We start from the raw sequence: 17,753 nt of genomic DNA, 5'->3' as shown, positions 1-17,753 counted from the left end.
CCACAGGCAGCATCATACTCAATGGGCAAAAACTACAAGTGTTCCTCTGAAGATCAGGAACAAGGCAGAGATACCTGCTTTCACTTCTCTTTTTCAACATAGTACTGGGAGTCCTAGCCATAGCATTCAGACAAGAAGAAATGAAAGGCATCCAAAGTAGAAAGGAAGAAGCAAAACTGTGTTTAGTTGCCGATATGATACTGTACATAGAGAACCCCACAGATTTCACCGAGAACTACTGAACTGATAAATGAATTCAGTAAAGTAGCAGTACACAAAATCAATATCCAGAAATCAGTTTCATTTTTATATGCCAATAACAATCTAACAGAAAGGGAAATTAAGAAGAAAATCTCATTTACAGTTGCTTTAAAAATAATAAAATACCTAGGAAAAAACCTAACCAAGGAGGCAAAAGACCTGCACTTGGAAAATTAGAAGACACTGAAGAAAGAAATAGAAGAAGATACAAATAAGTGGAAGCACATACCATGTTCATGGTTAGGAAGAAATATCATCATTAAAATGTCCATACCACCCAAAGCGATCTATAGATTTAATGTAATTCCTATCAAGTTTCCAATGACATACTTCACAGAACTAAAACAAATATTTCAAAAACTTATATGGAACCACAAGAGGCTTCATGTAACAACAGCAATACTGAGGAAAAAAAGAGCAAAGTCGGAGGAATCACACTACCTAATATCAAACTATCTAAAATGCCTTGGTAATCGAAATAGCAAAGTACTGGCATAAAAACAGACACATAGATCAATGGGACAGGGTAGAGACCCCAGAAATAAACCCACCACTTTAGAGTCAATTAATATCCAACAGAGGAAGAAGTAAGCACACGCAATGGGTTGAAGGTAGTATATTCAATACATAGTGTTGGGAAAATTGGACAGATATGTGCACAAAAGTGATTCTAAACTATCTTCTTACACCACAAACAATAATAAATTCAAAATGGATTAAAGACTTAAATGTTAGACTCCCAAAACATAAAAATCATAGAAGAAAACATAGGTAGTAAAATCTCAGACACAGCGTGTAGCAATATTTTATCAGGTATCTATCATTAGATAGATACCTTGCCTTGGCAAGGGAAACAAAAAACAAATAAATAAACAAATGGAACTACATCAAACTAAAAAGGTTTTGCACAGCAAAGGAAAACAATAACAAAATAAAAAGACAACCCACAGAGTGGGAGAACATACTCACCAATATATCTGATAAGGGGTTAATATCCAAAATTTACAAAGAACTTAAAAACTCAACACCAAAAAACCCCTAAACAACCCAATTACAAAATGGGAAAAGGATCTGAAGAGGCATTTCTCCAAAGAAGACATAAGATGGTCAATAGACATATAAAAATATGCTCAATGTCACTAATCATCAGAGAAATGCAAATTAAAACTACAATGAGATGTGGTGCACCTGTCAGAATGGCCATCATCAATAAATCAACAACAAACGCTACTGAGGATGTGGAGAAAGGGGAAGCCTTTTGCACTGCTGGTGGGAATGCAGATTGGTAAAGCCAGTGTGGAAAACTGTATGGAGATAACTCAAAAATTAAAAGTAGATCTGCCTTTTGACCTAGAGATCCCTCGTCTGGGAATAGATCTGCGTGAATCCAAAACACGGATTTGAAAGAACATAAGTACCACTATATTCATGGCAGCATTATTTAAAATTGCCAAGATATGGAAGCAGCTTGTGTCCATCAGTAATGAGTGGATAAAACAACTATGGGACATTTACACAGTGGAATACCACTTGGCCATAAAAAATAAAATTTTATCCTTTGGGACACTATGGATGGACCTAGAGAGCATTATACTAAGTGAAATAAACCAGCAAAAGAAAGACAAATACCACATGATTTTACTCATATATAGAATCTAATGAACAAACTGAACTAACATGGAAAATAAAGATCAACTAATAGTAACAGGATGACAGCTGAGTGGGGGGTGGAAGGGCAGGGAGGAGAAGGATTGAGCAGGAAGGGAAATGGACCCATGGACACCGACTGCTTCCACATCTTGTGTGGTGATTGCGGGGCCCAGAGAGAGGTATAAGGGGACTGAACGGTAATGGAAAAGAACACAATTGAAAAAAAACTACTTAGCATCATGTAAATATTAATTTCATAAGAAAAATTTTAAAGTACAAATAAATAAGTATGGATATATCTACATTCACAAGCAGAATGATAATAGTATTAATCTCCTCAATACTTTGTTTTTCAAATTATAACAAAAGCACTAAAATAGCATGGTATTTGATATTTTACCTTGTTTCAGGTCAGCATTTCTTGTAACTTCTGACAGATAGCAGTTTGGTACAGGATATGATGAAAACATTGGCCAAGGATACGGATCATCACCCTAAAAATGAAGACAGATAACTCAGAAAGCAGTTTAAAATAACACTGAATTTTAAGACTTTCTTAAGTATCATTCACTGAAATTGGCTTTGTTTCATTACAATTGTAGAGTAGTACCCTAACTAACCCAAAGCTATTACAACTCAATGCTCTAATGAATAATAACTGAAATGAAACAGAATAGAAACAACGCTAAATAAGCAGTGATGACAAATGCATGGCAATTTGTTCTAGCAAGTGGAACTTATAATGATAGCTTTGGTATTTTTCTCATGAAAGGAAATGTATGGTCTTCAAAAGAAACCTGTATTTCTTAGGTTGCTCACAAAACTGTTTCTCTTGTACTGTCAGTCATTCTTATCCCCAGAGTGAGTGACTGCCAAAGCAAAACGTACTCAATAACATAAAAAACCCGAACCCTTCAAGAGAATCCCAAACTCTTAATATTGATGGAAGGAGAAGCAATATTGTACAAAATTGCTAATTAGATACAAAAATATATAGACATCCAATAAAAATTTAGTGTCATGAAAGAAAAAAGACATCAAAACTAAAAAATTCAAAGACATACAAGGAAGATGGCAACTTTTAAATAAAATAATACTCTACTCTGGAACATAAACTAGCACTGATGAGCCACCTCCATGAACAGTATTTTTGTTTTCAAGGCGTTTGCTTTCATCCTAAAATTTTTTCTAGTAATAATAAAGGTCACCTCTGTGATACAGACACTTGATAGTTGTTGTTTAGTGTCAACTGAGTTGGCTATCTTGCTTTAAAATCAATCAGAAAAACATTTCCCCCTCCTCTTAACCCCACTTACCTTCTCTAGCATCCTGGGAGGCAAAATTCGTTCCACTGGTCCCCCAATAAGATTTATTCTAACAAGCACATGATTTCTCTCTACTGATAAGCCATCAATTATAAAACCCCTGAAAAAGAAACATATCAATTTTGTTATTTAATTAAATATAATTTAATTTTAAATCAAGTTACTGGAATGTAAAAAAAAAAGAGAAATTTCTGTAGAAAGTCTGGAAAATAAATCATTTGTTGTTTTTACTTAGAAATATAGGTGGGACAAAAGTAGGTTTGTAGTTGTGAGTATGCAATACAAAATTTATTCTTGTATTATTATTCATTAATGATTGTATTATTTTCCATATGAACTATAAACCCACTTTCCCTCCACCCTGTATGTTTGCTCTTTTTTCTTTTCCCATTTTTTTTCTTTTTTTACGAGTTGTATTTTACTGTTTTCTACATTAATAGAAGCCATAACATCCTTTCTCAGGTTCTTTCCCTCCCCTACTACTATTAGCCCCCTTTTGACTGCCCTTGACTGCCCTTCAACACATTTGTGGCTAAAAATTTTGATGATATGCCATCTTCCCACCCCCACTCAATCCTTGGGGTTATTTCTAGGATGAGAAAAGGGAAATGCCAACTCACACTGCCATATTTAAACTATGGTTTTGTTTAAATTTAAAGTATTGTTTTGTTTTGGCTCCATTTCATTGTATCTAGCAAAATGTTTTGAATTTTATAAACTAAATCTGGAACATTTGTCTAAATTGATGATAGTAGATTCTCCCTTTGTTTTATATGCATTTGGTTAGTTTTGTTAGGTCCTGGGGAATTATATTAAATTGCCTTTTTTGACTCCTAAATGTACCCACCAAACATTTTTCTATTTATGAATGCTATGAAGTAGATAAAACATGTAATTGTATCAAAATTTAAAAAACTAGAAAAACATATAGTGAGAAGTATATTTCCTTCCAGTTTCTCAGATTCCCTTCTAATTACAATAAAGTTAACAATTCTTATTTCACTTTTTTATCCTTGAAGAGAGATTCTGTATAAAAACAAGTATTTGTTTATGAATATATTCAAGTGTTCCTCCTTTTTTGTTCAAATGATACCAGTGGATACCATGCTTGTGCCTCTCCTTTTTCACTTAACTTTACCTTAGAGATAATTCTTTATCAAAACATACATAGCTGCTTTGTTCTAGTATCTGCTTACTATACCACTGTTCAAATGTATCCCAAACATTTAAAGTTCCTGCTATGGACGGATATTCAAATTTTTTTTTTGGCCCTGACCAGTATAGATCTGTGGGTTGAACACTGTCCCACAAAGCAAGAAGTCGCTGGTTCAATTCCTGGTCAGGGCACGTGCCTGGCTTGTGGGTTTGGTGCCCAGTCACGGTACATACAAGAGTCAACTGATCAATATTTCCCTCACATCAATCTTTCTCTCACTCTTTCTCCTTCCCTTCCCCTCTCTTTAAAAATAAGTAAATAAAATCTTTAAAGAATTGTTTTTTGTGCTTTTACGACCACTCTATTAAGTATCCTTGTATGTAGGACATTGTGCTTGTTTAAATATATCTCTAAGATTATCAGTGTATCACTTAAAAAGAGCAAAATCCACTCTATATCTTATAGCTTTCTTTGCTAAAGAGCAAAGAATTCATGGAAATATATCTGATATAATGAAAGGAATGAGAATAATAAAAGAATATTTATTGACAAGTATTATTGCATTTTTAAAATAGGATTAAGACATGCATTATTTCCACAATGACCTTATCACACTTTTAGTCGATTCCCTTAAGTTTTAGACCGAGTGCCTTAAATTCAAAATCTGAATGTTGCTTTTAAACAGCCTCCACCCTTCCTGCAGCTGTCAACACTATCCTGGAAATCAAACCTAGCGTACCCAGTGATGGCTCTGGTCTTCTGTAATTCTCCAAGACCCAGCCAAGATGAAGGAACACTTTTTTGAAAATTACAGACACAAAACAATACTAACTATTGCATGTGCATTCAATAAATGTCAGCCATATTGAGGTAATGGCAAGTGTGAAATATTAACAGAAAAAAACTATGCAGATACGATCACAACCTCATTTTGCAATAATCAGAATTTATGACTATGAACCAACATAATTGAGAGAATGTAGAAAAGAGTTCCTCTGCAAGGGACACACACCAAAAATTCAAACATTTTGTTTAATGAGTCATCTTACACATGCTGAATTTAACAGTGATGAAACTTCATGGAACCATAAAAAAAAGTTAGCACTTAACTATTCTACAAAACCAAAACCAAAATAAAAAACTAAGTTAAACCCAAACTGAGAAAACAGTATTCTGCAAGTCCTTCCCAAGAACATCTATCAAAGTATTCCTAACTGTTACATGGATGCTTCAATTGCTTTTTTTTACTCTGTTGTTTAAATGTGTTGAATTCAGAGAGTGGAGAAACATTAAACAAACTATACAGAAAATTACTGTCTCAACAGAGCATCTAAAAACAAAAACAAAACTGTCTTCATTATCATGGCTTAATAGGCTTTTTTTCCTTTTAGTTTACCTGTGGCCCTCAGAGGTCTCCAGGATACTTTCTTCTTGAGCACGTAGCAATACTTCAGACACTTGATACTGAGCCTCTAATAGAAGGAGAGTGTCTAGACTACAGCATATCACACTTAATAACCTGTATAAAGAGAAATAACAAAAAGTAGACCTTACAAAACAGATCCTAAAAGTTTAGAGACTTTCTTAGTGTCTTAACTATTTACATATAAAACACAAATTTTAAGAAAGATCATATAGTTATTTCAGATATACAGGGTCTGGCAGAAGTAACGCCTGCTTGAGTGTGGTTGGTAGGGTAGTAATACAGGTGTGATAATTCATAGTTTTAATTTGAACATTTCACCTAAAATGTTATATGGTGTGCATGAGTGTGATATTATGTTACAGAATTGCATGCTTATGATTTTGTAATGAAAGATTTTATAATAAAAAAGGGGCATTATTTGTGCCAGACCTTGTATTTTAATAAATTTGAATAGTAATAGACTGCAAAAGTTTTTTGTATAAAAATTTAAAGACCATGGGTAACTCCTAATCAAGCTTTAATAAAATTTAAATCTAGAAATATTAAGTTTTTCCTTAACTGCCAGTTAATTTAAAAATTAGTTAGGGAGACCCTGGCCAGGTAGCTCAGTTGGTTGAAACATCATCCTGATAAGCCAAGGTTGCAGGTTTGGTACTTGCTCGGGGGATCATAAAAGAATGAACCACACCTAAAACAAAAGCAATCTAAGAGGACAGCTAAATCAGGAGCAGAACCATACAAATGGAGATCATATGGAGGGTTAGCAACAGGGGACTAGGAGGAGGAGAAAGAGGGAGAAGGTACAGAGAATAAGTAGCATAGACGGTAGGTAGAAAATAGGTGGGGCAGGGCAAGAATAGTGTGGGAAATATAGAATCTAAAGAACTTGTACAACTAAAGAGGGGGAGTGGTAGGGGAGGGGTGTGCAGGGTGGAGGGAAATGAAGGGGGGAAATAGGACAAGTGTAATGGCATAATCAATAAAATATATTATTTAAAAAATCAACCAATGAATGCACAAATGGAAAAATAACAAGTTGACGTTTCTCTCTCTTCTTTCCTATCTCTCTGTAAAAATCAATAAATAAAAATAAAATCATAACATCAGTAATTTATAAAAACAGCAATTGCACTGATGCTAAGAACCCCTAAAGCACCAATTTCAAAGAACCTATTCATTCCAATGCTCATAGCAGCATGATTTACAATAGCCAAGTGCTGAAAACAGCCTAAGTGCTCATCCGTAAACGAGTGGGTCAAAAAACTGTGGTACATTTACACAGTGGAATACTATGCAATGGAAGGAAAGAAGGAACTGCTACCCTCCTCAACAGCATGGATGGAACTGGAGAGCATTACGCTGAGTGAAATAAGCCAGGAGGTGAAAGACAAATATCACGATCTCACCTATAAGTGCAATCTAATCAACAAAACAAGCAAACAAGCAAAATAGAACCAGAGACATGGAAATAAAAAACAAACTGATAGTGACCAGAGGCGATGGGGGTGGGGGGTAACCGGAGAAAGAAGGGGAAGGAGCAAATCAAGGAGCTTGTACAAAGGACCCCTGGACAAAGACAATGGGGGTGGGAGAGGACTGAATGTTGGAGGTGGTAGGTAGGTAGGGCAGGGGACAGTAATGGGGACAACTGTAACTGAACAACAATTTTTAAAAAAAAGAAACCTTATGCCAATGCCACAACAATAAAGGCATTAAAATATTTTTTAAAACTGTAAATTGCTACCACTTCTGTTTCACCAATTAATTCCAAAAGAAATGACAGAATCATGTTGCTTCCAGTTCAGGAAATGTTTATTAAGTTAAATGTCAATGGCTAACTTTTTAATTCTCCCATTAAAGCCGAGAAAATATAAATATTTTCTGAGTGAATAAACAAGTGTTTTTTTTTTCAGTACCAGTAGTGGGTAGAATATAAAATGTTACAGAGAAGTCAAGTAAAAGGAGTCGTACAAAGAGGGCACTGATCTACCTTAACATTACTCAAAGGGAGACAAGTAGCACCCATGCAGTCCCGCCTATGAAATACTCTGGTCACGAAACTGAACCTGACTGAGACTAACCGATCCTAGGAGAACACTCAAATGAAAAACCTAACCCTCCTTTACAGCAGCGGGAATGGACTACAGCACAGGAGGATCCCTGGTGCTACTGGAGTCCTTAGTCAAAGGAACAAGGTGGAACAAGGAATCACAAATGAACCAATTATTTATTAAGGGTTATAGACTATAGAAACAATCATTAATAAGTAAAAATGACTGCCTCCATGGTAAGATCAGTGGAAACTGCTCAAAAAGTGCACAAAACACACACAAGAACTTAGGTCTATAGAAAAATTCCAGTTAACTGGGACCACGACACACTAACTCCTCATCAACACAAAGGTTTAGGGAGAACCTAGTGACCTTTTTCCTTTCATTAGGCTACTAATTCAGTGACATGTCATGGAAATGACTCTCAATGTCCTCAAGTTTCTGATTTGAAAGAAGGGTTCTGTGGGGTCTCGATGGACATGAGAAGACACAAGATGAACCAGAGCAACTCTGAAAGCCAATGTTTTTTCATTCTAGGTTGAGCAAATAAAAACTATAACAAATGATACAGGACTTTTAAGATCTAACAAGTACTAGGAATAATATAAAGCTTAGCAAATTTCATCCAGCAGTAAATTAAAAGAATAGTATACTGTAACCAAGTACAGTTCATTCCAGGAAGAAAAGGATAGTTTAATAGGAAAACATCTAGTGTAATTCATGACATGAATATGTAATGGAAAAGAACCATATAATCGTCTGACCAGATACTTAAAAGCTACTTGATTTAAGATTCAACATCCACTTTCTATTCCCTGTCCTCCAAAAAATTCTAAGTAAATTAAAGAAAGGTTACTCTCTTTAATTTGATTTACGAAACAAATTTATCTCAAGGCAAGAGCTAAAAGCATAAACAGGAAAGCATCCCCCTTAAGGTCATGAGGAGAGCAAAGTCATCCATTATTATTACAGTGATCTAAAAGTTTAAGCCAATGCACAGAAATGTATTAAAAAATAGAGAGTCATGCTGTCTGACAAGAGATAATAATATCCGTTACTAGAAGGTGATAAAACTGTTTATTTGGCAACCATCTCGTCCATGACACAAAATTCAATTTACTTAATTTTAAGAAATATTGGTTGAATACCAAGTATTTCCACCATTTTAAATACATCACTGAGGACACATGCATAAAAATTCCAGTCTGTATGGAACGCAAAATACTAGTGGAGTGGAATACATAATGAACAAAATAAAAAGTTAAAAGCCAAAACAAAAAAACAGCATAAATAAAGTTAAACCAGAGAAGTATATATAAAGCTCTATCAAGGGGGCAGTGTGGATGAGTAACTGCGTGCAATTTTAAATAAGGTGGTGAGGAAAGTACCCGCCAAGGTGAAGACAGAAAAGAAATGCAGAAGCACACCATGGAGTGATCCAAGGACAAGTGTTTCAGGCACAACAAATAGCCCGAGCAAGACACCTAAGGTGAAAGTATGTCTGGTGTGTTTGAAGAACAGGAAGGGGGCCCATGTAGCTAACGTGAAATAAATAAGGAGGAAGTACTAGGAGATGACGTCCAAGGAATATTAAGGGTTCAAATCCCACAGCACTCTGTAAGGCCATTGTGAAGTTTATCTTTGTTGACATGAGAAACCTGGAGAGTATGATTACATCCTAATGAAATGAAAAACCTTGTGAGTGCAGAATTGAGATAATCTGATTTGTGTTTTAATAGGTTCATTCTGGCTGCAATGTACAGAATAAGCAAAAACAGAGGTATAGATACCAGTTTAAAAAAGCTATAGTAATAATTTAGATAGGGTAATAGTTTAAAACTGAGCATTGTCAGTAGAAGATCTATAAATTAAAAGAAAGGCTCTGTGGTGGAATCTTAGGGTGGCCCCCACGCCCCCCACCCTCCTGGTACTCAGGCCCTTGTGGGATTCCCTTCTCGGGTATTGACAGGACTGGTGAATTCCCTCTAACCACAGTGTGTTACAGGTGATAGGATGGATGTGGTTACATGATTGCATTACATAAAACTCTGTGCCTTTCTTGCTGTAGTCTTTCCTTTCTACTGGCTTTGAAGAAGCAAGCAGCCATGTTAAGCAAAACCGTGTGGCAAGGACAATAGATGACCTCTAGAAGTTGAGAGCAGCCTTCAACTGACAACCTAGAAGCAAAAGCTTCTAGCCTCCACACAGCAAGAAAACAAGACCCCCGGTCCTAAAGCCATGAGGAAATAATTCCAATACTCTTTGTGAGTGTGGAAATAGACCCTTCCCCCTAATAGAGTCTCAAATGAGAAAATAGCCACAGCTGACACTTTGATTATAGCTTTGTGAGACTTTGAACAGTGGACCCAACTAAGGTGAACCTAAACAGAAACTGAGATAATAATTGTGTGCTGTTTTAAGCCACAGAGTTTGGGGTAATTTGTTACACACTGATATAAAAATAACACAAGCTCCAAAGTTTATACCTAAGCAACTAAAAGTATGATATGCTTGTTATTTGGTTAAAGTGTAGAAAACCACTAGAAGCTGGGGAAAATTTTATACACACACACACACATACATGAATGAATGAATGTGATAATTAAGTAGGGTGACCAGTAACAAAAAAATCTGTTACTGGTATAATTTACTTATACCACTAACAACAAAGTAAAGTATTACCATGGAAAATATATCATATTAACAGTAGCAAAAACCAGAAAAGATAAGAAATGCACAGAACCTATATGAAGAGAGCTACAATATATCACTAAAGAATGTAAAAAAGTTCAATAGAGAGTACCTACCAGGAGGAGAATATTAAATCTTATAAAGATATGCATTCTTTCTAATCAATTTAGATTTAAATGTATATTGTGCAATAATATAATAAAAAGTGTAAAGCTTTTATGGAGCTCAACAAAATACCTCTACTGATAACCCAGAATAACTTTTTAAAAGAGAGCAATGAAATAAATGAATAATTTGCAATTATTCAATCTATACAATCTATACAATTTCATGGACCTTTATACCTATGAGGAAGTAACCATGTTCTAAATTTGGGAGATGTACAACATATGTAGTCTCACAATAACTGTGAAGGAAGGTACAGTTACTATCTCAATTTCACATATGGGAAAGCAGAGGGACAGAGAGGGTAACCGTCTTGCCTCACATCACCCTGGCAATGTGGTTCCAGAATCCATGCTCAACCCCCAGGTGGCGCTGCCACATACTGGGGAGTGTCATGTAAGACTGGGGGGAATGGGAGGGAGGGGGGAGACCGGGTGGGGGGGGGGAGAGAAAAAAATGTCTTGAAGTAACTAAATTTAAAAGAAAAGATATAAAAGAGCTCTATGAAAAAAATTTAATAATAGTAATTAAAGAATGCAAATTAAAGAGACATATACCATAATTACAGATCAGAAAATTCAGATGATAAAGATGTCAACTCACTCACTGTTGTTCTATAGATTCAACCCAATGATAGTTAATATCTCAGTGGGCTAGTTTGTATGACAAGCTGATGTGAAAATTTACGTGGAAAGAAAAGGACTAAAAGTAGCCAGGACATTTTTGAAAATGAAAAAAGTAGGAGATAGAATTGCTCTATCAGTTATTATGTATATAAATTATTACAAAGCTATGATAATTTTAACAATATGATTGATATTTGTCTGAAGATACAAAAATCCAAGGAACAGAAGAGGAAGTTCAGAAAAAGTCTTTTGCATGAGATTTTTGTAATACACTAAAGAATTATACGTGTGTGTATGCAAAAAATATTTAACTAATGTTCTACATGTAGCTGACTTGTTAATTACAGCCAAAACTGAAGAACTGGACATAACTTAAACATCTATTAACAGCATAAATAAAACATGGTATATTCATACCATGGAATATTATATAGCAATGAACATAAAGTCACTGAACGCATGCGATATTAATCTTAGAAACCAAAGGCTATATAGAAAAGATCAAACATGAAAGGATATATAGTCAAAGGTGCCAATAATGCAAAGTATAAAACACAGCAAAATTAGAATATATTGTTTAGGAACATATAACTAACTAATTAGAGTATAAAATAAATGCCATACAAGTCAAAGCTGCAGTCACCACTGGGGACCAAACCGATGCATGGCGCTTGTCCTCTGTCGCCCTGATTGGCATGATGTGGACATTCATTTTACAATAATTTTTAAAGCTGTATGTTTACATTTTACACAATATTTATTTTTAGTATTTTGTTAAAAATTTAAGTGCTATATTAGGGTAGGTAATGGGAAATGCATATTATTATACCCATAACAAATATAAATATGTCTTTGACAAACTCAAAATACTAATAAAAATGCATATTTTAATTATTATGCATAAAGGCTCTTGTAGGAGTATGACTATTGGCATTTAACACTAAATTAGGTAGCCATCTAATAAGCAGATATTAACACTCATTACCTATACCTGCATGTTTGTATAAGCTAGCAGCTAGAGGAGAAAAAGCCACTTGAGTAAGACAACTGTTATTTCTTTAGCCTCACTGTAATACTAAAGCTAGGGTTACAAAGTGAACAGAAGTGTACAGATTAATTTATAGCCACTAATAAAGAAAAATGATTTTAAAAAGTCTCAGAATTTATATATCATTAGACTTATAAGCAACAAATTGCGAAGTTGAATTTTTGTGGCCCCAAACCAAATTTCCCAAAGTGACAAAAACAGGTTCTGCTGGTTACTTCACATATACAGCAAGTTGGTTATATCAAGACGTATTCCAAAAAATAAACAATTTCCCAAGGTGAATCCAAATTCATGGGTAAACTACATAAAATTTGAGTGCTATATTTTTGTTTTTTTATGAACAGAGATAACATAATACAAATAATTTAAATAAGTTAATGTAAAATATCAACATTTACACAGGCAAATTTCATAAGTGTGTGTATGTGTCTTTCTCAGGACACAACTTAAAGAAAACTAACTATACCTACTAGACAAAGAAAATAAATAGATAATACTTCATGATTTTTCCTCTCTGAAAAAGTATAATGCTATAGGACTCCAATTGTAGCAAATGCTAGCATCTCACACAGTATCATCTATAAACTAGATTTAACTTTTTCTTCTACCTTGGTCACCTAGTTAGAGAAAGTTGCAAAGTGTGTTTTGTAAATGTGTGTGCCAAACGTTTATCCAATTTACTTGTGTCCTTGGGGCCAGTTTAGGCTTCTTACAAATGCTATTTGGACTTGATGCTGAAGTTCTGTACACATGTAACTCTACGTTTTGGAAAATCATAATGCACAATACCAGCTGAGTCAGGTAAGAGTTTAGGGAATAATCCTATTATTGAAAATGTTAGTCTTTCACCGAATATTCTACTTTCATCTCCGTTCTCAGTGGTGCCTCTAATTCCTAGTGCTTCAGGAAATCTGTAATGTGCAAAAGTTGCTTCTGAGCCTCCTCCCACTGCCAGCTTGGGTATTAGCTTCCCTGCACTGCTAATATGTTACAATTCATCCATTTGTTCTGTAGCTTCCAAAATTGTATTGTGAAAACCTCCAACCAGTATCTGTCTCAAAAACTTTCATCCCATACCTTTCTTATTGAAAAAGTATCTCCATCAAAACAAGGGTGTAAACCGAGATCCCAGGTAAAGAAGATCCAACTCAGAAGAAAGACAAAAGCAATTCCCAGGATGGAAAAGGGAAATCCCAAGAGGGCTAATACAGAGCCAGAGGATCCTCCAGGACAAAATGGAACAAGGTGTGGTACAAGAAAAAACAGTAATAACAGATGTCCTCGTGTTCACTGAGTGTTTATGTTTTCACAAATAAAAATAGGACATAGTCCCTGCCCTCAAGAGTGTAAAAACCTTTCCTGGCTGGTGTGGCTCAGTGAATTGTGTGCTGGCCTGCAAACCAAAGGGTCGCTGGTTCAATTCCCATTCAGGATATATGCCTGGATTGTGGGCCAGGTACCCAGTAGGGGGTGCGTGAGAGGCAACCACCAACCACACATTGATGTTTCTCTCTCTCTCCCTTCCCCCTTATTAAAAATAAGTAAATACAATCTTCATTAAAAAAGACTTTTAAAAATAAGGTAGGAAAAAGAAAATATAGTTACGGTATACTACTTCACCAACAAATGAGTAATGGTTACATAGATAAAACACTGCAAACTTTCCATGGGGATTTAGTCACGATTGTGATAAAACAATGGAGCAGGGAGAGAGGAAGAGCACAGGAAGTCTAAATTCTCAGCTTCTACTGATAAATCTCTAAAGACACGAGATAAAGTTTAAAAATCACGACATGGCATAGTACAAGCATGTTATTTAAAAACCCGGAGTCAAATACGCAAAAGAATTCAAGGAGTTGAAAGCAGCATCCTCTGAGAAATGGGACTTGGCAACGGGGAAAGATGGGTACAGGATGATTCTTCATTCTTAAAAACCATCCCATTCTGCTTGGCTTTTTAACTATGTGCATTTATTACTTTAATAAGTATAAATTAAAATAGTATTTGGTGGATATCACATAAACTATGAACTAATATCTTGTCTAACTCTTCTGTCAAAAAATAAACATAGGTTCTGTGCTGGCAGTGGAAATTAAGTTTAAAATATACAGAATGGTTTACTTAGTTTTCACTTTCCCTCAAATAGGTAAAACAATTATTTGTTTTTTAAGCTCTAAATTGTCATTTAAAAAAAGTTCTTTTCATCTAATTAAGTTTTGCTTCTAATATAATGAAACTGAATCAATATAATTTAATTTTTTTGTCATAAAGAAAAATATTCTGGGTAAAAGAATTATAAAAATGTTAAACATGGATTGGACATTACAAATGAATTTATCTTGTTTAAATTAGAAACCTAAACTAAAATTCCACTGGGAAAAAGATTTAGGTTTAACCATAGAAAACTGGCATCACTGAGTGGTAAAAAAAAATCAAAATATATTCAGGCAGGATAAAGAATTGTTAAGCAAGGTAACCAGATTACTAAGGATTTTGTGTTAATCATTAAGACTCAAATTGGTTACTGCTCTCATGAAATAATAAATTATAACCTTGATATACTGACCCTGCAAATTTTGTGATATGTTTTATATATATTAAAAATATAAATATACTAATTAAAGGCTTCTTATGCACTGAAAAAAATGCTCTTAATGCTATACTGTATAACCCCAAACAATTTACAAACAACCAATTTATCACTGTAATACCACAGACAGCTGCATAAATTTTTGATGCTCCCCAGGAGACATCAACATACCTCTGAATATGTGCCAACAAGCATAAATAGCATAATTAAGCAAAAGAACAGTCAGGGACCAGATTGCTTTAACTATCAACTGGTTAGAATATGAGGTGCAAGGACTCACTGTGACCAACACTCTGAGCCCTCTGTGAGGTCCCCTGTCAGTGCTGACTTGAGGAAAGCCAGCTATGCCCTGGGTAAGCCAGGACGCTGAGAGTTCTACAGCCTTAGGACCAGGCATCAACAGGAGGATACACACACTGTTTTGTCTCAGGTGCAAAGGCAGCCTCCCAATCTAGTCTGGAAATGGGCATTTTATATCACCGCACAACTAGATTCTGAAATACGACACACTACATAATGTATTTCTTTTCCCCCTTCTCCTCTCCCAACTCCTTCCCCCTAAGTGATTTAAAATTTCAAAGTCATGATGTAAAGGTTTGTAATTCCTTACCTGTACACCTTAGGATGAAGAATTGAGAATTTTTAAGCATTCAGGAACAAAATACAATACAGATGGAGTCTGGACCAATGCCTCATAAGTAAGCACATTAATGTTTCTTTGGCAAAATATATTTATATTTCAAATTCTTCGGTTAAATCAAAACTATAAAGCCTCATATCATTTCAGGTAAAATTAGGTATAGATAGAAAATATGTTATATGAAAGTTTATTTTTTAAAAACATTTTCTGAATTTTAGAATTCCAAATCAGAGATCGTGGCACATGAACAGATAATGTCAAGCGAATATCCATTAAGATATTCATAAATATAAAGAATCTTTTTTTAATGCATGGTATATAGAAATTTATTCTTAAAATCCAACCAAACACCTCTGAATTTCAATTAATTTCTGTAAATGAAAATCAGTGCCTACTTCATGTGAATACTTATTTGAACTATTTGCAGGAATAAGACACTGTCTGAAATTCAGGACTGACTCTTTCACTTGTTTTGGAATGTAGCTTGAATACAGTGGATACCCCAGGAGTTGTCTAATAACCCAAATCAAATCTTACCACCAGAAGGATGACAACCCTCTGTTATTAATGACTACATAATTTTATATCACTTATTAAATATTATCACCTCATTAATGTGCACAGGCAGGCACTTGTCCAGGGAACCAGAATGGTTAGTCCCAGGTATAATCTCCACTTCAAGGAATTCCAAGTATGTTTTGTGTTTACCTCATGCCTGCAGTCACAGCCCCTTCTCTTTACCCTGCTGCTTTTTCCTAATAGTTCTCCCCTGAATAGACTAACACATTTCATTTCTACTAATATTCTAAATATTTTGATATATGTACCACCTTAAATTCCATGTTATACTTTTATGAACTCTTAATCAAATACATACATTGTATATGTATCTCACTTAATAGAATGATATAATAATCTAACACAAAAGATTTCCTTCTGATCAGCACAAACTGGATAGCAGAAATGCACTGTCCAATTAACCGATGACCAAAACCAAGAATGGGACATGAATTACATACAAACTAACCACAGCATCAAAACCGGAACTTCAAGTTTCTGAAACACATATGACTAGATGCAAAGAGGAAAAAACAGGAGCAGAACACTGTGTGTGGAACAGGTATGAGCAGAGGCTGTGAAGAGCCTGCTCACTTGCTCTTGTGCCAGATTCCTATCTTTGTTTCAGAAAGCGCTCTGAGATCTCCTGAAGCTGGAAGTTAGTTTGGGCTTCAGTAAGTGCACACAGAGTAGAGCTTTGGGGCATAATGAGTTTTCTTAAATTGCTGGCATGCAGACCCAAATGCTCAATAATCTGGACATATGATCAAGGGAAAACTTAGGTACAGATATACAGATACAGGATCAGTCAGTAAAAAGTGGTAACTGAAGCCAGCATAGGGAGAAAAGTGGAAAAACAGACTGATGGCATATACTAGAAGAGAAGTCGGTTGAAAAGGCAGGTAGTAGAGAGAGAAGAGAATAAGAAATGAACAACTGATAAAAAGGAATCCAATAATAAAGAAAAGAAGGGTCACATAATCCTAAAAAAAAACCACCCCAAAACTGTATAGAACAGTGTAGTACTTAGTAGAAATCCAATAAATATCTTCTGTGTGAATAAAAAAGTATTTTTCTAAAGTATCAATAGTGAGTAGAATATAAAATGTTACAGAGAGGTCAAGTACAATGAGTCATAAAAAGAGGGCAGATTGAATATACTTTCTGGGTTGAAAACTGCCCACTCTTTAACTTAGCAAGTCCATTTCTAAGGATTTGTTGTAAAGAAATAATTACAGGCAGAGAGTTATCCATGAAGATGTATAATAAAAATTTCAAACCACCTACATTATCTGTCCTTTAAAATTATGGTACAGATAAGGAATGGCAAACCCGTTTTCTCCAGGGCCACATCAGCCTGGCGGTGGCCTCCAAAGGGCCACATGTAATTGCAGGACTGTATAAACGTAACTACTCCTTAACAGTGAAGCCAGAGCTCAGGGCTGCCGCTGGGGAGAAACAAGGTGCCAGCCAGATGAAACGAGGTGGAGGGCGGGATTCGCCCGTGGGCCTTGTGTTCGCCACCTGTGGCGTAGATGAATATTTATAGCAATAAAGGATAATTTA

The 17,753-nt window shown here is 35.2% G+C and overlaps 1 protein-coding gene across 1 annotated transcript in view; it reads right to left on the bottom strand.

The window, feature by feature from the left end:
- The window catches only part of TBC1D32 (TBC1 domain family member 32), a 181,602-nt gene that overhangs the window by 67,554 nt on the left and 96,295 nt on the right, over positions 1-17,753 (bottom strand). Inside the window, exons 24-26 of the mRNA XM_037139635.2 lie at positions 5,789-5,911; positions 3,228-3,336; positions 2,312-2,405 (exon numbers count right to left, since the gene is read on the bottom strand). Of these exons, the coding sequence (XP_036995530.2) occupies positions 2,312-2,405; positions 3,228-3,336; positions 5,789-5,911 (326 nt within the window). The remainder of the gene's footprint in view (positions 1-2,311; positions 2,406-3,227; positions 3,337-5,788; positions 5,912-17,753) is intronic.

This window comes from Artibeus jamaicensis, unplaced genomic scaffold (assembly GCF_021234435.1).
Source record: "Artibeus jamaicensis isolate MK-2021 breed Jamaican fruit bat unplaced genomic scaffold, CSHL_Jam_final contig_387, whole genome shotgun sequence".
Taxonomy (NCBI): Eukaryota; Metazoa; Chordata; class Mammalia; order Chiroptera; family Phyllostomidae; genus Artibeus; species Artibeus jamaicensis.
This window is presented reverse-complemented; position numbering and strand designations above follow the sequence as displayed.